At 40.7% G+C, this 21,772-nt stretch overlaps 1 protein-coding gene across 1 annotated transcript in view; it reads left to right on the forward strand.

Moving 5' to 3' along the window:
• Window positions 1–3,322: 3,322 nt before the first annotated feature.
• The window catches only part of LOC309326875 (taste receptor type 1 member 2-like), a gene marked incomplete at both ends in the record, with an annotated part of 30,335 nt that continues 11,885 nt past the window's right edge, over window positions 3,323–21,772 (forward strand). The window contains 5 exons of the mRNA XM_081835907.1: window positions 3,323–3,498; window positions 5,373–5,664; window positions 6,246–6,377; window positions 7,513–7,740; window positions 21,512–21,739. Of these exons, the coding sequence (XP_081692033.1) occupies window positions 3,323–3,498; window positions 5,373–5,664; window positions 6,246–6,377; window positions 7,513–7,740; window positions 21,512–21,739 (1,056 nt within the window). The remainder of the gene's footprint in view (window positions 3,499–5,372; window positions 5,665–6,245; window positions 6,378–7,512; window positions 7,741–21,511; window positions 21,740–21,772) is intronic.

Below are 21,772 nucleotides of genomic sequence, written 5' to 3' on the forward strand. Positions count from 1 at the left end.
AAACTTGTAATGAAGGGGTGTCTACTACCACCAAAGGCCATCTGTCCATTATCAGACCACTCAAATTTTCAGGAAGAACTGCTTTCTGATGTAGTAGGACTTTCTAATTTGATCCATTCTACTGCTGCACAATGGCAGAAGTAAGAGCAGGGAAATTTAGGATGACCAACAATGACTCCAATTTAATAATAAATGAGGAAATGGGAAGATGCTTTGGATAGAAATGTCAACAGTACAATTCATTTCCCCTCCTCTTATGATCAATATCAGCAACAGGACATTTTAGTGACGAACATACTCTAACATCTTTCCACACTATAAGTTGTTGTTTCTAATTAAAATGAATAATTTTCTAATATACCACATCTTTAGAAAGATAATAGCATTTTCCTTCTAATCCCATTTTCAGTGCTAGAGGCTTCTATGTACTTCAGCCCATACGACACCTCATGTTCTGTATTTCTTACTGTATTTGGGGAACAGTGAGAGGATCTCAGCACCATGCCAGGATCTAGAGAGCATGGGGAATTTCTTTATTTCTTTATAAAATTAAGTGTATATTTCAATTTCAGAATAAATGTCAAAGTGGTTTACAGGTATATATTATGATATAATAAAAAGCACACAAAAAATGAAAAAAGATTACCAGCCGACTATTTCAGAACGAACTCCCCTAAAGGGCCATACAATGCAATGCACACATCTCAAGAAACTAATGCAGAAATGGTTTATGATTGTTCCAGAATTTTGAGACTCGTGAGCTATCACCCTTCTCAGCTTGGAAGGTGATAACCCCACAAGATATTGTAATGTATTGACTGGCACATGGTGTGGGGGGGAGAGGTTTCTTCATATAGATGTTAAATAACATGCGTAGACCACTGTAGAAGATCATGGGAGAAATGTCCTGATTCTGGGCAGTAGCATCTTGATGCTAATCTCTGAAAATGGCCCAATATATAGGAGCAGAGCCTTTGCAATATGTTGTTCTCAGTCCCAATTTCATAGTGCTGACTGAGAGGAATAACATGGCCAATTGAATCAAAAGTCCTTGAGGCGTCAAGGAGTGGGAGCAGCTTACACACAAAACTATTGTCTTCAGGACCCACCCAGCCACTCCCTGCAGCAAGATTTAATAAGATTAGATGAGCAAGAATCAAGAGGGCAGTTTGCTAGAGATGGGCCAATCCATCAATGCTGGGGGAGATTTCAAGGTCTTACTTTCCTAAATTTATGTTCATCTTTCCATTTCTCTATCTGTGGGTGGTTTTTTTTTTGTTTGTTGGTGCAAAAACTCAGTCACATTTTAGTACACGTTTTGCCTAAATGCACCATTTTAAATGGTTCTCTGTATTGCATTGCTTGGTCATATGTCCAAGCTGAACTGGCTTAGGATCCAATCTAAGTCTCAGACTTCTGGGGAGAAAAGATGACCATCTAGTCATTGATTGCTGACACTCCTTTTCTAGGTTTCTCCAATTACAACAACCAAAACAACTTTAGACAGCTTGGTCGGGGAGGCTTCTGAACAGCAGAATGTACCATATCCCCATCTTGTCTGCTTGGCCCAAAACCAGATGTAGGCCCTAAAGTTCTGTTCAAAGAAAGGGGATTCCAAGGGATGGGAAGTGAACTTCCATGGATCACAGCAAAAAGCCTTCAATACTGGGCTGAAGTTGCACAGAATACTCAGGAGAACAGAGCTGAGTCATATCTGGCTTGACCAGCTTCTCTCCAATGATACATAACAGGTTGGTCCATTCATACATAATCAAATCATGGGTCAGCATGGTTTTATCATGGATAAAAGGAGAACCAATGGATGGCTGGGGACTGTGGTAGAGAGTCCATTAATACAAGGTATAAGTGCAAGCTTGATAGAGTGCATGTAGTTATCTGTCTGCTATGCCTACCTCTCTCCTCAGTTACTAAGGTCATCCAAGAACCACCTTCTCCAATATCCTTCTTCCAAGACATACCCTGCCAGAAGAGTTCAACACACCATCTATCATCCTACCAGGCCACAAAGGCATCCATCCTCAATGGTCAGATCACATACAGCCCAGGATAAATATGCCCACCCTCCAGCTGAGGAAGACATATATTCTACTGACATTCCATTCCACCTGTTGCCTGAGCCATAAATAATCAGTTCTCTACACATTTCTCACATCCAGGGGTTAGAAAATGCTGTGGGACACCTCAGTCTCTCTCACATGCTTAACTTTGCAGGAGTGATGTATGAACATGACTCAATGTGTTCCAACATCCATTCAGATTATCTTCTGTTACTTTCTGTTACACTGCAATTGGTTTGTTTTGGCTTCTGTTTTGTTACATATATATTTTAACTTAGCACACAATAGAAACATGTAACTCAACCACCAACAGATATTTACAAATATGTTATCTTCCTTGTATGCTTCCTTTCAGAGTTCATGCATTTCTAGATGGGTCGCCTTTTGTGACAAAAACAAGACAAAATCAGGGCATCTCTGGGCATAAGTGTGCCCACCAGTACCCGATTGGTGACCCATGGCTTAGAAGGTAAAGAATCCTCCAACAAATTCTAGTCATAAAGAGGACATTTTTTTTGAATGCAATTCTCTTATAAGTTCAGGATTCAACTTTTGAAAACAAATGAATTTCTAGCTCAGAATAGGGTTGGATTCTGCTCATTACTAAGAATTTGTTGAGAACATTCTCCAGGATTTTGTGGCCATGGGTTTCCCACCGTGGCAGGCCTCTTGGACCAGATGAACTCTGAGTTCCCTTCCAACTCTAAGATGTAGAAAAAAATGTTTGCTTCAGCAGTGTTGAAGCAAACATATTTTCAGCAGGCTAAAACACTGCACAATTTATTACCTTCCTTGCATTATCAAAATCATTATAATTAGTTCAAGTAACCAAAGCCCCAGTGGCTTCACAGAAGGTAGTAGGAAGAAAAAATTAACTTGAAAGTCTGAATTGATTATAAGCACCCCAGTGTTCCATAGACAGCTAAGATTAAGAACTAGGGAGAAGCAGGACTCTGTGATTTGATCTGTTTCCCTCTTTCGTTGTAGTGCTGAAGTTTCAAATTGTTGTATCTTTATTGTCATTCGATGTATGCTTTTGTGATATTGTTGCGGTTAAGGATAAGGGGGCGGGGGTAGATGTCCCTTTGAGTAGAGTGTTGGCAGAGCCAGCTGCCACTCAAACCATCTTGCTGAGATCAGGTCAATAGCAGTAATAATATGGTAAACTGAGAGACGTGGGAGATTTCATGTGTGGATGGAAGCTTGCCATCAGGATGGTGATTTTTCTTCTTTTGCTTCCAAACATGGTGTGCAAAGTGCATAGCATTAGCTGCACCAGAAAGAAACCTGTTCGTGTTCCAAATGAGTGGTATAAGCCAGGTGATCTCCTCATTGGTGGGATGACATCTTTTATCCATTACATTTTCCCTGAAATGACATTCAACGAGCAACCTTCCCCAGTACTGAATGAAGACCCTTTGTAAGGAATTGTTTCCTTCTATAAAACTGTACTTTGTGTTTGTTTGTTTCTTCGTTTGTGTGTGTGTGTGTGTGTGTGTGTGTGTGTGTGTGTGGTGTCTTATGTTTCTATAGTTGACTGCCTCTTTGAATTCATGTTTCCTTGATTTCTTTGAAAAAGACTACAAACAGTTCCCATTATCTGCCTGCGCTCTGTGTAAATTCACTGATTCGAATGTAAAGAATAATGTCCAAACTTCTCTATACACTCTGCAGATTCAGATATCTGAACAGCCAGCATTTGCCCCCTTCCTTCCTTCCTTCCTTCCTTCCTTCCTTCCTTCCTTCCTCTTTGCTGGCTGACGGCAGCCTTTTTCAGGTAGAAAACCATGCAGGAAGGGAGGGAGCAAGATCAGATGAATGACAGAGCAGGAGAGTGCATAGTATTAGCTGCACCAGAAAGAAACTTGTATGTGTTCCACATGAGTGGTATGAGCCAGGTGATCTCTTTGTTGGGTTGACATATTTTATCTGTTACATTTTACCTGAAGTTTTATTCATGAAGCAACCTTGCCTAGAACTGATTATCTCACCTTTGTAAGGAACGGTTTCACTCTATGAAAGTGTGTTGTGTATGTGCGGTGTGGTGTGAGTGTTTCAATGAGTTTTTACATTTATATTGTTGGCGTCGTGTTTCTTTGATTTTAAATAATATGCTCATATTGCCATTTGAACCTTTGAAAACATCAACCTATTGTAATTCAATTTGAGCAGAAATTCAAAATATGAAGCATTCTATCATAGTATGCAGGAGAGATATACTTTACATTGAAAATGAGAGCCCTTAAGTCCCTTGATTTATTTCATAATTATATTCACTTTTAAAAATAACCAAATGCCAACAGCTACTGGCAAAAGAATCTGCTATGGGACCAAAGGAAAATCTCATAAAAGCATTATAGAAGGGAATGGGTTTTCACTTATTTCTTTCTTGAAAGAGTTAACTAAAGAGAATCTAAGAACCAAAGCAGCAAAACAAAACGAAGAAAATTTGTTCTTCTTTTTCATGCTTTCTTTACTAAATGGTCTTCTGAAAAGAAGCCACCAAGATATGTGAAGGAAAATGCAGTTTCTTCTCACACTGCTGCTCAATAGCAGATTCCCACTTGCCCATTGGAATTTTCCACTTCTCTCACTTGCAACCTCCCCTCAAAACATGCTCCCAGAAGGCTAGAGGACTCCCCCTGACCCCAGGAAAGACTTCAAAGGCACACAGAAAGAGGAAAGGAAGGAGAAGTTTCATTGCATAAGTGGACCTCCACACACATATATTGTTGGATAAATCTACATTGATTTTATTTTGTACTATATGTCCAAGATTGCTGAAAATGGGGTCTACTAGAGTATAGAAAAGAATTCATTAAAGTGGGGTTTGCTTGTTTGGGAGACCATCTGTGTTACAAAACAGCTTTAATAAAGGGATCAGCACTGTCTGTCTATAGGGAACAGCTTGGCACCTGTAGGCAGTGCTGACAAAGACCCCACTCTGAAACATTACCAGTTACCAGTGTAGAGAATGCTGAGCTAGATAGGCTGGGCTCAGAATTTGCTTTGAAACTTTAAAAAGGAAGGTGCCAAAGCTGAACAGATAGGTATGAAGATGATGAAGTTTTAGGATGTTTTGGAAAGTGCCAATGATTCCAAACACAGAATCACACTTCTGTGGCGCTGTTGATGTTCATGGCATAGTTCTTGCCAACCAGACTTACTGAATGACTTTGCTGGTTGTGCCCCTTCTTTATAGTTCGACAGCTGCATATCTCAAATCTAGAAGAAATCGGTATTAAAATAATTATATGCACTGTTTAATTATCCAGTTAATTTATTTATTTGCAGCATGGTGACAAAGCTCTACCAGCATATCCTAGCCTTGGTGTTCGCTGTTGAAGAGATCAATGAGAATCACAATATCTTGCCCAATGTCACACTCGGGTTCCACATCTATGACAGCTATTGTGACTCAAAGATGACCTACTGCAACACTCAGGATCTGATCTTTAACTCTCATAACTTTGTACCCAACTACAAATGTGGCATCCAGGAAAACGTCATCGGAGTCATCGGGGGATTAAGCTATGAGACCTCCTCAAACATGGCAGACATCTTAGGTCTTTACAAGATTCCACAGGTAGGATTTGAGTATCCAAACAATGGAAATTTCTCCCTTTCGTGTTGAAATTTGATTATTCATGTGCAATAATTTGACTGTTTGGTCATTTTTCCTTCAGAATTTTGGTGGGGCCTCCATCTTGAGAAAAGAATGCCTTTTCAAACCAAAACCTCAGGTTACGTCAGATGCAATCCCTATTGTATTTCTTTGGTGTTACATTAGGTGGTAGTAATATACTTATGAATTCCACTGCATACTTTTGGTGTTACTGTCAGGCTACTGGATGAGTTACTAACTTCCTCACACCCAGATCTTTTTCATGAGTGACCTTAGGTTTTCAGAGGGGCAAGAGTGCCTTGATTGTTGATTGTCTAAAGTCACCAGCACCACTAGGATATTAATTCTTTCCATAAGTGGCTTAGCGAAAACAACTTTGTAGACAAATTAGGTCAGCCAGACCAAATTAGAACACAGGTCAGAGGTTCCCATCACTAACCTTGAGATATTAGAGAGTATGTGACAAGGTTTTAAACAATATGATGAATGCCTCTTTCCATGCTGAAATGCCCTCTTCTTCCTTTTTTCTTCTTCCTTTTTAGATTTCATATGGTTCATTTCAACCAGAATTGAATGATCAGTTGAGGTTCCCTTCTTTTTATCGCATGGTCCCCAATGAAGCCCTTCAGTATCAAGGGATTGTTGAGTTACTTGTGTATTTCAGATGGAAATGGGTAGGTCTGATGGCTATAGATGATGAAGGCGGAGAACATTTTTTGCAGACCATAGAGCCAATGCTTCTGCAGAATAAAATCTGTTCAGCATTCATACGTCGAATTGGTACCAATTTGCATACCTATTTTATTGAACGTAAAGTAGTCTCAGAAACACAGGGGCTTTTCCCAGCTTTTGCGGTAAGCAAAGCTGATACAGTTATTATATATGGAGAAACTTCTTCTATTTCATGGTTACCATATGCTATAGAAGGAACTAGAATACTTCAAGCAATGCATCCTGAATATCAGGAGAAGGTATCTGCAGCAAAAGTGTGGATTACAACAGCCCAAATTGAATTCACATTCTCTAAGCTGCACAATTTGTTTTATGCTGAAATGCGAGAGCTTCATGGTGCTCTGTCCTTTGCAATTCACTCAAATGATCTGCCCGGCTTCCAAGAATTTCTTCAGAATGTACGTCCTTCCTGGGCAAATGAAGATGGTTTTATCCATACTTTCTGGGAGCAAGCATTCAAGTGTAGATTTCCAAACGCTATGGAGCAAATAGACGACACATACACATGTACAGGAGAGGAGATGCTGGAGAGCCTTCCTGCCCCTTATTTTGCAATGAGTATGACTGGCCACAGCTACAGTATCTACACCGCTGCATATTCTCTGGCACATGCCTTACATATCAGGTACTCATCCAGAGCCAACTACAGAACAATTGAGACCAGTGGCCGACCATCTCCTCAGACTGTTGAACCTTGGAAGGTAAAGTTTCTTGTGGCAGACTGTTCAGTTTGCATGCAATACTGAATTCTCACCTATTACCATTGATGCCTTTGTATATGGCATATTGGCATTAAAATGAGCAAATTTTGGAATTTGTCATCTCAAGAGTTAATGCACTTAATGAATACAAGTATGCATATAATGTAGATTTATTTGTTCAAATAATGTCTAGAATGTATTTGAAGAAAATAGACTCTCTGGGGTAGCACATTCAAAAACCTGAATTTTCACAAATTCTGCGATTTGCCACTCTCTTCCCATATCTGCTACCAAAAGCTGTTGTGATTTCATATTTTAATGATAACATTACAATGCTTTTTGGACTTTAAAACTCTCTCTCCCTTTCTCTCTCTAGCTCCACTCATTCCTTCAGAGGATGTCATTCAACAACAGTGCTGGAGATGAAATTACGTTTAACAAACATGGGGAATTAGTAGGTGGATTTGACATTAGAAACTTGGTGACTTTTTCAAATAGATCCTACATCAGGGTCAAAGTGGGGGAACTGGATCCTCAGGCTCCTCCAGGCAAAGAGTTTTCCATTTATGAGGACAGAATCAAATGGCACTGGAACTTGACTCAGGTAGGGAAAGAGCCATACTACCTTTCAAGTAGCGACATATAAAAGACTTCATGGAATGCTGCATGACTATTAAAAATCTAGCCTCCCAAGTATCAATATTCATGATCATACAATAAAATGAGATGTCTATAGATGTACAGTGGCGGAGAAAGGGTGTCATCCCTGAGGGGGGTGACATCGCCCCCTGGGATGCGCCCCCGTGCACTGGTAGCCCCGTCCCCACGCACACAGCCGCTCCGGGTGCTGGAGCCCCTAGCTCTGCCACTGTAGATGTAACAAAGAAAAAGGCAGAATTGATTAATATATTGCATACATTTGAAATTCACTGGGAAACTGTATTGAGTTGACAAATAGATAAAAGTGTGTTAAAGAAACTGAGGAATGCAGCAATGTCATCTTGCATTGAAGACTGAGGGGGCCTGACGTTGCAAGCATGCAAGGTGCATGTGTGATGTCACACGTGCGGCATGCAATGAGTGCTTGTGACTTGGCACGGTTGGGAGCAGGCCGCACCAAGCACACAGTTGGGAGAAGGCCGGGTGCTGTGCGCCCCACGCTGAGTCCAGAGCCCCCCACCCTGTGCTGTTGCGAGCCTGTTGGCCAACTCCAAATTAGTCAGGGTTTCAGCTAGTGACTCAGATACCTTAGAGTCCAGGCTAGCTAGGCTTCTATCCTCTTGATCCCCTTATTGAAGTCTCACAACCAGGCTTCTAGGTCAGTCTTCACCACTTGCAGCTGTTGATCTAGCAAACCCATTGAGAGGACTTCATTTCAGCAAACTGCTGCTCCATCTTGCTAGCTTTGCTGATTTATCTGTTCCAGGTGTGTTCCCGTTCCTCCCTCCATTTAGAATCAGGACTCTTTGCTCACAGGCTCTTCTCCAGAAACACAAATCTAGATTCTAACACCAGTGTTACATGCCACCCCAATGTCTGAGCGGTGTGAGATTCCAGGGGTTCCAGGGGTGGTGTTTCCTTTGGAAATGTGGCACAGCAGAGACTATGGTGTCTTCAAGAGATATGGTTTAGTTACCCATATATACAACCTGAACCTTCAGTGAGATCAAACATTGCTCTGAAATATTTCTCTGGCTCTCTCCATTCTGCTGCTTTACTTCTAGGTCAAATCCAAACTCTGTACTCTAAACTCTGGCTTTATCTATTGAGGGAGAAAACCCCACCCATTTGCCACCTTGCGCCAAGCCCCTTAATCTTGCTTGATGGTTCATCATCCAGGCTATCACCACACCAGGAGGCTGGCCTGGCAATTCCAAGACTTAGAAACCTTGATTAAATTCTAACACTTGTTGGATCCAGGGATTAGAGGCACCCACCTTAACACCCCAAACTCATAACAATATCAACAATTTCTAACGTCTTCAAAATAATATATGGAGCAGAGACAATTGCCTTTTAATACAGAAATTAAAATTTCTATTACATTCATTTTTAATATAACCAGTCAACACAGCCAATAAAAGTTTTAAGGTTTTCTTATTGATTGCAAGGTTTTCTTTTACAGTCCTTTCAAATGTGAAATAATTATTTTGAAAGCAAATGCTGATAAACTTTAAATTGTGAGTTAACAATCAACATTCAAATGGCTTGCTACATCCTGCTTTAGCTATTCCATTAAATTATTTTGCATCTGTATTATTTTTATTAATGTTATATCCTGAAACATTCATATGGAAGGGAGAAATTCTATCTATGGATAGCTAGTGAAATTAACACTTTATTAAGTTTAGAAACATCTAGTTCAAGTCATTCTGTCTCAGGCATGGAAAAACTTTCGTACTTTAGATGTTGCTGAACTACAACTCCTATCATCCTTGGCCATCAGTCATAACTGCTGAGGCTGTTAGGAGTTGCAGTTTAGCAACATCTGGAGGGTAAAAAGTTTGCCACACCTGTTCTTAGTATTGACATTAGATCAGATGTTTTACAAGTTGTACTATTTGCTGGGCTAAGTGTAGGTACAATGGGGATGCGGGTGGCACTGTGGTCTAAACCACTGAGCCTCTTGGGCTTGCCAATTCAAATCCCAGTGATGGGGTGAGTTCCCATTGCTCTGTCCCAACTTCTGCCAACCTAGCAGTTCGAAAATATGCCAGTGCAAGTAGATAAACACCATTCTTTTCTGTGTATAAGACTATGGTTTTTTTTACTCTAAAATAATGCTCAAAATCTGGGCTCGTCTTATACACGAATAGTATCTCCCCCCATTTTTTTATTCGGAGTCCCCAAAAATAATGGGGAATTTTATACATGGGAGCATCTTATAGACGGAAAAATATGGTAGGTGCCGCTGTGGTGGGAAGGGAAACAGTGTTTCTCTGTGCTCTGGCTTCCATCACGGTGTCCCGTTGCGCCAGAAGTGGTTTAGTCATGCTGGCCACATGACCCGGAAAGCTGTCTGTGGACGAATGCTGTTTCCCTCGGTCTGAAAGTGAGATGAGCGCCACAACCCCATAGTCGCCTTTGACTGGACTTAACCATCCCGGGGTCCTTTAACTTTACCTTACCTAGGTACCGTATTTTTTGCCCTATAGGACACACTTTTTCCCCTCCAAAAATGAAGGGGAAATGTGTGTGCGTCCTATGGGGCGAATGCAGGCTTTCGCTGAAGCCTGGAGAGCGAGAGGCGTTAGTGCTCACTGACCCCTCTCGCTCTCCAGGCTTCAGGAAGCTATCCGCAAGCCTCAAATGCCCGACGGGAGGTCCCGCCGGGCGCGCAAGGCTTGGGGTGGCAGACTGCAGCCCGAAGTGGGGGACGAGCTGCAGAGCCTGCCCCCTGCTTCAGGCTGATGTCGGCAAGCCTTGCGCGCCCGGCGGGACCTCCCGCCGGGCACACAAGGCTTGGGGCGGCAGCCTGTTCTGGGGGCTGGAGTGGGGGGAAGCTCAGGCTTCCCCCGCGCCAGCCCCTGTGCCTGGGGGGGGAAAATATTTTTCCCCCTTTATTCCCCCCCCCAAAAAAACTAGGTGCGTCCTATGGGGCGGTGCGTCCTATGGGGAGAAAAATACGGTACTACAATATTCCAATCATCATCTGAGCTCTTTATTTGTGTGCCCACTACATAGAGGTCTGGAGGGTGACAACATGAGAACAGGTGTTTACTGTGGTGGCTCCCAATTTGTGGAATTCAGTCCCCAGGGAGGCTCGCCCGACACAATTTTTATATATATTTGGGTGCCAAATAAAAACATTCCTCTTTAACCAAGCTTTTGGCAATAGCTTTTGGCAATGATCCATGGCCTTTTAAAATGTGTGCATAGAAAGATAAGTATCCAATAAATTTAATAATTATAATATAATATAATATAATATAATATAATATAATATAATATAATTAATATAATATAATAATAATCTTCTTTAGTGTTCAAGATGCCTGATCTAGTAGGTATTTCATCCAGTGATTCTGGCACCTGTTCTCTTCTGCATATTTTATTCCACGTCATTTGCACTTTCATTTACTGGTGCTTTTTACTGATATAAGTTCTATTTCCTGAACATTTTCTTAATAATAAATTTCCCTTTGGATAGGTACCACCTCTTTCAGTATGTAATGACAACTGCCATCCTGGCTACCATAAGAAAAAAAAAGAGGGGGAGAAATCTTGCTGTTATGATTGTGCTCCATGTCCAGATGGGATGTTTTCAAATGAGATTGGTAGGACTTGTCATATAAATATATATCAAAGAATACATTCCTCCCCCTCAAAGTAAGCTGTGGGTTATCTTCAAATAATGGTATAATCAGCCCCCACCAAAAAATGTTATGGGGTACATTCATTTTCCTACACATAGTGAAATACTGCCCCTCAAGGAGGCCAAACTTAGATTCCCAAAATGTTTAGGGGTATGCGTACCCCTGCATCCCCCCCCAGAAAAAAGCACTGGGTATAATATATAGTTTTTGTTATTTGCATACAAAAGTTTTATGAATACAGTGGTGCCCCGCAAGCCGAAATTAATCCGTTCCGCGATTCTCTTCGTCTAGCGGTTTTTTCGTCTTGCGAAGCAAGCCCATTGACGGCTTAGCGGATTAGCGCTATTAGCGGTCTAGCGGCTTTTAGCGATCAGCTGAGAGGCGGCTTATCAGCGAAACAGCTGATAAGCGGCTTAGCGGCTTAGGAAAGGGGGGAAAAAAGCGAAAAAAACCCGCGGGAACTCGCAAGATTTTTTCGTCTTGCGAAGCAACCCCATAGAGAAATTCGTTTAGCGAAGCGCCTCCAAAACGGAAAACCCTTTCGTCTAGCGGGTTTTCCGTCTTGCGAGGCGTTCGTCTTGCGGGGCACCACTGTAGTTCTTGTTAAACATCTTGAGTAAAAAATACGTAGAAACCCAGGTGAAACATTTTAGCACCAGCAAATTCCTAGGTAACTGATGTGATGATTGCAAGATCTGTTGTCTGCAAAATATAAAAGAACGTTTCATTAGTACTATTTGTTTTGGGGTTGTTGTTTTTTGTTATTATGAAAAAATTGTGGAAAAACCCTTTTAAATACAAAGGACCCTTTTTAGGCATCTGTTGTGAGCTTCTCTAAGGAAGTCCTTAAAGCCCCCCAAATTCCACACCCCCAATTTGGATTCATCTGGTGGATCTCTATCTCCTTAGAAATGTAGAGACATAGAGGTCTTTCACATAGAGATCCCAAGCAAGTTCCCTTTAGAAAGCATAGTCTCAATTCTTTGCATCCATGTTAGGTGGGCTTCTGCTAAGACAGCTATGATGAGAACAATTTCCCATGCATTTAAATTGCTGTTCCTTTTCTCTCTAGACATGGAAACTTGTGTCCTTTGTCCAGATGACCAATATCCAAACAAAGGAAAGGATCAATGCATTCCTAAGATTCCAAACTTCCTGGCTACTGATGACACTTTGGCTATTGTTCTAAATTTCTCTGCAGTTTTGTTAGCACAGATTACGGTGCTGGTGTTTGGCATCTTCATCAAATACCAGGACACTGCCATAGTCAAGGCCAACAACAGAAGCCTCACCTACATTCTCCTCATCTCCCTTCTCTTGTGTTTCCTGTGCTCATTGATGTTCCTCGGAAGGCCTAATGTGGTAAACTGCCTTCTCCGACAAACTGCTTTTGGTATAATCTTCTCTGTGGCCCTCTCTAGCATCTTGGCCAAAACCATCTCTGTGGTTTTGGCATTCATGGCTACCAAACCAGGATCCAGGATGAGGACATGGTTGGGACAAAGGCTGACTTATTCCATTGTCCTTTCCTGCTCCAAAATTCAAATAGGAATTTGTACTCTGTGGCTGGCAACCTCTGCACCGTTCCCAGATGTGGACACATACTCAGTGACTGAAGAAATTATATTGCTATGTAATGAAGGCTCAAGCATCATGTTTTATTGTGTCCTGGGCTACTTGGGCTTCCTGGCCTTTCTCAGCTTCACTGTAGCTTTCCTAGCCAGGAAGTTGCCCGACAGTTTTAATGAAGCCAAGTTCATCACTTTCAGCATGCTGGTCTTTTGCAGTGTTTGGCTCTCCTTTGTTCCTACATACCTGAGCACAAGTGGAAAATACATGGTGGCTGTGGAGATCTTCTCCATCTTGGCTTCCAGTGCTGGGCTACTTTGTTGCATATTTTTCCCTAAATGCTACATCATTTTACTGAAGCCTGAGTTGAACAACAAAGATCAACTGATCCGAAGAAAGCTATAAATAATAGAAGGGTTTATGCTTCCAATTTTTTTCTTGGTATTCTACACATAATCATCAGATATGTGTAAATAAGCAGGGACTAATTACAACAGTTTTTGTTCTGTGGTTTTGCATAGTGATTTTAAAAAGAAAGAAAGAAAACCCACGAAAATAGATGCAAGTCTGACCAAGAGGCTAAAATGTTAACAGGATATGCCATTCAGTGCAAGTTAGATATATGAACTCTTTGTTCCTTGATTGGCCAATAAGTTGAAAACAGGAATAGAAAACATGTATATTACTGTGGCAGAGTTTTTCAGAAAATTACAGTTGATGTTAGAGCTCTGGTATAAATACAATAAACTCCAGGAAGACTAGAAGCTGCAATGCTGTAACCATGAAACTAGTTGAAGTGTCTTTGTTACTAACCAGTGGCTCAAGATCTGGCCAACACCAACATTAAGTTACAATATGTTCCTATTCACACAATGTGGATAGATAAGTGCTTGATGTTTCCTCAGTATGCTATGATTTTTTTAAAAAAAATCTGCTTCATTATATTGATTGGTTTCACGGATAGTAGTGCCCTGTTGTTACCTGCCCTTTGATTGTTTTGTGATGAAAGTCAATAAACTAGTAAATAAATTCAGAACACATATTGACTGTGTTCAATTGAATGTGTTTCTTGCTGTTTCTTTCCATTGGTTTGTTATTTACCCCTTCCCAAAAACCTCACAACCTTACTCAGTGCAGGGAATTGGCTGCAATGCAGTGGTTAAAGGCTGTTAGCAGAGGGAGAGCCAGAGAATAAAGACATCAGATTGGAGCTCCATTACAAGGTGCAGACTGCAGTGGTCACAGATGACAGTTTACTGTCTATAATAGATTCTGAAGCATTCTTCAAACCCCTTCAAATTTTACTTTTAGTAATAAATTAAAATAGTAGTAATAACACTAATAATGCTATTAGAATTTGTCTATTCTACAAGAAGAGAATTTCTGTTTGAAACCTATGTCACATTTAGTGGGACCTGTGTTAAGCTTCCCAAGCTTCATTTAATTGTTCATTTATTGCATTCAAAACATTTGTCAACCTGCCCCACACTGCAACAGGCAAGTTGTGACAAAACAATAACCCCCACCCCCAGGGGGAACCTTGAAGTTCCCTTCCAACTCTGTGATGCAACAAATATGTTTTATTCAAAGAAACCATATTTTCAACAGGCAAGAACGTTGCAGAAGTTATTATTTCCCCTGCAATTATCTAAATTAGTATAATCAATTCAATTGACCAAAGCTCCAGTGGCTTCACAGAAGACAGAAGGGGAAAACATTCAATTGGAATGTCTGAAATGATTATAAGTTCTCCAGTGTTCCATAGACAGCTAAGATTAGGGAATAGAGAGAGTTAGGGCTGTGTCATTTTGACCAGTTTCTCTCTTACTTTGTAGAGCTCACATTTCAAATTGATGTAGTTTAATTGGCATTCAAGATATGCTTTTGTGATATTGTCGAGGATAAGGTTAAGGTGGATAGGAGTCCCTCTGAGTAGTGTGTTGGCAGAGTCAGCTGCTAATAAAGTCATCTTGCTCAAATGAGGTCAATAGTTGTAATGATATGGTAAACTGAGAGACGTGGGAGATTTCATGTGTGGACGGAAGGTTACTATTAGGATGGTGATTTTTCTCCTTCTGCTTCCAAACATGGTGTGCAAAGTGCATAGTATTAGCTGCAGCAGAAAGAAACCTGTACGTGTTCTACATGAGTGGTATGAGCCAGGCGATCTTCTCATTGGTGGGATGACATCTCTTATACATTACGTTATCCCTGAAGTGTCATTCAAAAAGCAACCTTCCCCAGTACTGATTGATTTACCTCTGTAAGGAATTGTTTCCTTCTATAAAACTGCAGTGTGTGTGTGTGTGGTGTTTTATGTTTCTATAGTTGACTGCCTCTTTGAATTCATGTTCCCATCATTTCTTTGAAAAAGACTACACACTGTTCCCATTATCTGCCTGTGCTCTGTGTAAATTCACTGATTCGAATGTAAAGAATTATGTCCAAACTTCTCTATACACTCTGCAGATTCAGATATCTGAACAGCCAGCATTTGCCCCCTTCCTTCCTTCCTTCCTTCCTTCCTTCCTTCCTTCCTTCCTTCCTTCCTCTTTGCTGGCTGACGGCAGCCATTTTCAGGCAGAAAACCATGCAGGGAGGGAGCAAGATCAGATGAATGACAGAGCAGGAGAGATCAGACAAATCACTTCTCTCTTTGTCTCTCTTTTGCTGGTTGACTGCAGTCTTTTCAGGAGGAAACCATGTGGGGGGACATGGGGTCAGATAAATCCAAGATTATAAATGTTCTCATAGGAATAAATTTCATGCTTTGATTCCTGAATGGCTTTCTAGCTAGACATACTAAGATATGTAAAGATAAATGGATAGGGTGAAAATCAATGCACATTCCCACTTGTGCAATGCAGCTTTCTCCTTCTCTCATTTGAATTACTCTCAAAATCTTTTCTAGAAGGTTGGAGAACCATTTGGAACAATTTTTGAAGTGACAGTCCATGAGCGGAACTCCAATCTCACTGTGTTGGAAAACCCACATTGATTTCATTTCACACCGTATCTTTATTTGACATCTCCAACACTACATGAAGAATGTAAATTTTAATAATAATAATAATAATAATAATAATAATAATAATAATAATCACCACCACAAATGGAAATACTGAATCATAGATATGAATTAATTAAAGCATCCTTCAAAGAAGCAGGGTTTGTTTGGTTTTTTTGAATGATTTATGCTATAAAACAACTTAAAAAGAAATCAGTACTACAAACCATTAGACACAATTGTTCTGTCTGTGTCTGCATACAGGGAACAGCTATAAGGAAGTGTTCCAGGACATGCTTTTCATGTAAAGGGTTGCAGTTTAAATTATTGGCATTCACTGGTAGGGCTGACAAAGACTTGCATGCTACAACATGAAAGTAAACGATATAAAAAATGCTGAGCTAGATGGACTTAGTAGAAGGCAGTTCCCTGCATTCCGTTCTATTTCCACTCAAAACTGAGTTTCAAATTTTTAAAAGGAAGGTGCTGAAGGTACACAGACAAGTGTGAAATTGATGCATTTTTAGGAGATTTCAGAAATTACCAGTGATTCCAAACACAATATCGTACTTCTGTGACCCAGCTGGTGCCCATTGCTGAAATTGTCTAGAGTTAAAAAAGAATGGATGTAATATTACATATGAGTACAGTGAAATTCAAGGAAATATTTCATATCCTCTATGTAGATTGCTCTACCATCTATATATTCTGAGTTACAATAACTCTGATCTGGTTGAATGGAACTCCAAAAACAGAATTATATCATGCACAAGTCTAATAACCATAACATAGCTTTTTTTCTTGCCAATGGGATTTAGCTAATGACTAACTTTCCAGGCTGTGCCCACTCTTTATAGCTAGGCACTTTCAGCTCTTAGATCTAGTTGAAAACAGTGTTAAAATAATTTACTTTAATTTTCCAATGAAATTGCAAGTCCCTTCATTTGCAGAGTGGTGACAAAATTCTACCAGCATATCCTAGCCTTGGTGTTCGCTGTTGAAGAGATAAATGAGAATCCCAATATCTTGCTCAATGTCACTCTGGGGTTCCACATCCATGAGAGCTACTGGGACCCAAAGATGACCTACCGCAACACTCAGGATCTGATCTTTAACTCACATAACTTTGTGCCCAACTACAAATGTGGTATCCAGGAAAATGTAATAGGAGTCATCGGGGGACTGAGCGCTGAGACCTCCTCAACAATGGCAGATATCTTAGGTCTTTACAAGATTCCACAGGTAGAATTTGATTTTCCAAACAATGGAAATTTCTCCCTTTCGTGTTGAAATTTGGTGACACAAAAAGTGAAGTCTGTATTTTTTCTTATTATCCTGTCATCTGGCACAATGAAGTGGGTGGCCTATACAGAACATAGTAATATTCTATCATCTATCTATCTATCTATCTATCTATCTATCTATCTATCATCTATCATCTGTATCTATCTATCTATCTATCTATCATCTATCTATCTATCATCTATCTATCTATCATCTATCTATCTATCTATCTATCATCTATCTATCTATCTATCTATCATCTATCTATCTCTCTCTCTCTCTCTCTCTCTCTCTCTCTCTATCATCTATCTATCTATCTATCTATCTATCATTGATCAATCTATCTAATTGTACTTGGAGAATGACAGCTCCTGGCTGTGACTTTGTGAGGTATATATGTAAGTGTTGGCTGTCAGGGCTTTCCAGTAACATGCATGATGATTTCGCAGTCTGGTTCTCTTTCCTGCGGAATTTTGGTTGTTTCTTTTTGGAGAGAATGCATTTTAAAAACAAAACTTTAGGCAAAGTCAGATGAAAGCCATACTGCATTTCTTTGGTGTTATATTTGGTAATAATTTATTGTTGGGGAGTAGATTCATGCTTCAGTTCTTAAGAGACCAACCAGGGATGTAAGCTTCCTTGAGGTTTTTTCTCCATTGATTCAATTTGATGCTTGACTGGCACACTTATGAATTTTACTGCACATTTTTGGTGTTAAAAAAAGGTAAAGGTCCCCCTGCCCGTACAGGCCAGTCGTGACCGACTCTGGGGTTGCGCGCCCATCTCGCTTAAGAGGCCGGGGGCCAGTCGTGTCCGAGGACACTTCCGGGTCACGTGGCCAGCGTGACGAAACTGCTCTGGCGAGCCTGCACCAGCGCAGCACACGGAAACGCTGTTTACCTTCCTGCTATAAAGCGGTACCTATTTATCTACTTGCACTTAAGGGTGCTTTCGAACTACTAGGTGGGCAGGAGCTGGGACCGAACGACGGGAGCTCACCCCGCCGCGGGGATTTGAACTGCCGACCATACGATCGGCAAGTCCTAGGCGCTGAGGTTTTACCCACAACGCCACCCGCGTCCCCCATTTTTTGGTGTTACTGTCAGCCTATTTTTATTAACTCTCTCACTCACAGAAACCCCTGGTTCATGCAGCTGGGGCATTCCTTTGTTGATCATCCTCTTCCTTGTATAGCATATTTTATTTATGAAAGATAGCATTGCTGATGCTCTTTCATGGAACCTGACGTTTTGCCTGCTGATCTCACAGGCCAGAACCCACGCAAATGTGATTTCACCAGCAGTGTGGGAATTGGAGACTTCAGTCCAAGAAGGCTGTGTTACTTGCATCCAGCACTTGTGTGTGCTACATATCAAAATGCAATGAGTTTTATGGTCAGCTGTTACAATCTGTATCAATGGGTAAGAGTGTCGAGTTTTGCATTGAATGTGGGAAATGGTAGTCATTCTGTCTTTCTGTTTCATGCTCCTATTTCTACATGCTTTTTTTGAAGGGGGAATTTCAGCTTGGAAAGATGGATACGTGCCAAGGTTTTAAATAATATACTGAACTCCTCCTCCAACACTGAAATGGTGCACTTTTGTTTGTTTGTTCATTTTAGATTTCATATGGTTCATTTCAACCAGAATTGAATGATCAGTTGAAGTTCCCTTCTTTTTATCGCATGGTCCCCAATGAAGCCCTTCAGTTTCAAGGGATTGTTGAGTTACTTGTGTATTTCAGATGGAAATGGGTAGGTCTGATGGCTATAAATGATGAAGCCGGAGAACATTTTTTGCAGACCATAATGCCAATGCTTCTGCAGAATAAAATCTGTTCAGCATTCATACGTCGAATTCGTAAAAATTTGCATAATTTCCTTGATCCAGGAAAAGTAGTTGTAGAAACACAGGCATTGTTGCCAGCTTTTGCGCTAAGCAAAGCTGATGTGATTATTATATATGGAGAAACCTCTTCTATTTCATGGTTGCCATATGCTATAGCAGGAACTATAATGTTTCAAGAAACATATCCTGAATATCCGGAGAAGGTATCTGCAGCAAAAGTGTGGATTACAACAGCCCAAATTGAATTCACATCATGTGCCATGCTAAAGATATTTAATATGGATATGGAAGGGCTTCACGGCGCTCTAACCTTTGCAATTCACTCAAGTCATCCAGGAGGCTTTAAAGAGCTTCTTCAGAATGTACATCCTTCTTGGAAAAAGAAAGATGGTTTTATCAAGGAATTTTGGAAACAAGCATTCAGCTGTAAATTTCCAAAAGATATTGAGCCAATATACATCACAAAGATATGTACTGGAGAAGAGATGCTGGAGAGCCTTCCTGCACCTTATTTTGCAATGAGTATAACTGGCCACAGCTACGCTATCTATAATGCTGTCCATTCTCTGGCACATGCCTTACATATCACATACTCATCCAGAGCCAACTACAGAATAACTGAGGCCAGGAGCCGACCATATCCTTGGAATGTGGAAATATGGAAGGTAATGCTCCCTTTTGTAAAGTTTCCAGTTTACATGCAGTTATTGCTCTGGTGTCTCCCCTTCTGGGATGCCATTGGGAGCCAAGGACTGCACCCACTTGAAAGCAGCAGATAGGTAATGGAAGGACCCTCAAAGAGAGTCCGGGAATTGAAGCACCCCCAGGTTGGGAGAATGGCAGAAGAAAGGAAAGTTCCCAGGAGAAACCAAGGAGGCTCTGCCATTGTCTGTGGGTGACTGAGATGAAATGCTACTTCAGGTACAGAGAATGGAACCTTTGAATGGTGACTCCCAGCCTATGAAATGCTCTTCACATGGAGGCACACCTGGCATTACTGGCTCCTTTTAGGCACCAGGAAAAATGTTTCTTCCCAGTCAGGTTTTGTACCTATAACTTGGAGAGTTTTGGATGTGCTCCATTTCAGCTTTGCACTGCTTTTAGTTTTTGTACTATATTGTAAGCTGCTTTTTGTAAAACCCAAGTGACCTATAATTCAATAAATAATAACTGGATCGTATCTATATGCCTGGTAACACTTACAAAGAATTGTAGCAGATGAGTAAAGCAGGGCTTACTCTTTCAGAAACCATGCAGATTCTGATTAAGCGAATCAGCCTGTAATCTCCAGGGTTTCCCTGGATCCCTTTTTCAAAAAGTTGGTGTTATATTGGCCTATCCTCAAGCATGGAGCCTGATCTTAGGGAGAAGTTACATATTTTAATTAGCAGTTCAGCAAATACATAGTTGAGCTCTTAAATAACTCAGGTAGATGCCATCCAGGACAGGCAATTTGTCAATTTTTATTTTGTCAATAAGGCCTTGGACTTATTTCAGGTCAATACTATTCCCCTCAGTTCCTCAAACATACTTCCTGCAGAGGGCAGCTCAGGCACAGGGATTTGCCCCATGTCTTCAACTTTGAAGATTGATGGAGGGAAAATCATTCAGTTTCCCCGAAAACTCCTTATCTTCTTTTAACACACGTTTGACTCATTTGTCATCCAAGAGTCCTAGCACCTCCTTAGCGAGATTCTTGCTACTCAACTATATTAATAATGTGTTGTTGCTGCTCATTATGTTTTTAGCGATGTGCACAGTGCACTTATCGCTCGCTTGCATTTAGTTTACCAAACTTTTGTTCCTTTTCCCCTGCTCATTTCAAAAGGAATTCACTCTTCTACAGAAAGCCTTCTTGCTTCAAGCAATGGCAATATTAAAATTCTTTATAGACTTTTAATCTCTCTCTTTCTCTTTCTAGCTCCACTATTTCCTTCAGAGGAGAGAATCGAAGCACCTCCTTAGCCAAATTCTTGCTACACAACTATTTAAATAATGTTTTACTGCTGCTCTTTATGATTTTAGCAATGGGCACAATGAAATGTTTTTTAGCTTATCTTATTGCTGACTTGCATTTATCTTACCCTAGCTTGTGTTCCTTTCCCCTCCTCATTTCAACAAGAATCATGTTCTCTAGAGGAAGACTTGCCTCCAATAGTGGTAATAGTCTTAGTTTTCCTCCCTAAATATATTGGGCAGCACATTCAAATCCTGAATTTCCACTGGTTTTATTTTTTTGCCACTCTCTTCCCATATCTGCTACCCAAAGCTGTTGTGATCTCATATTTTAATGATAATATTACAATGCATTTTTTACTTTAAATCTCTCTCTCTCTCTCTCTCTCTCTCTAGCTCCACTCATCCCTTCAGATGATGTCATTCAACAACAGTGCCGGAGATGAAATTGCATTTAACAAACATGGAGAATTAGTAGGTGGATTTGATATTAGAAACTTGGTGACCTTCCCAAATGGATCCTACATCAGGGTCAAAGTGGGGAAGCTGGATCCTCAGGCTCCTCCGGGCAAAGAGTTTTCCATTGATGAGGACAGAATCAAATGGCACTGGAACTTGACTCAGGTAGGGAAAGAGCCATACTACCTTTCAAGTAGC

This window comes from Podarcis erhardii (assembly GCF_964252035.2).
Source record: "Podarcis erhardii genome assembly, chromosome: 13".
Lineage (NCBI taxonomy): Eukaryota > Metazoa > Chordata > Lepidosauria > Squamata > Lacertidae > Podarcis > Podarcis erhardii.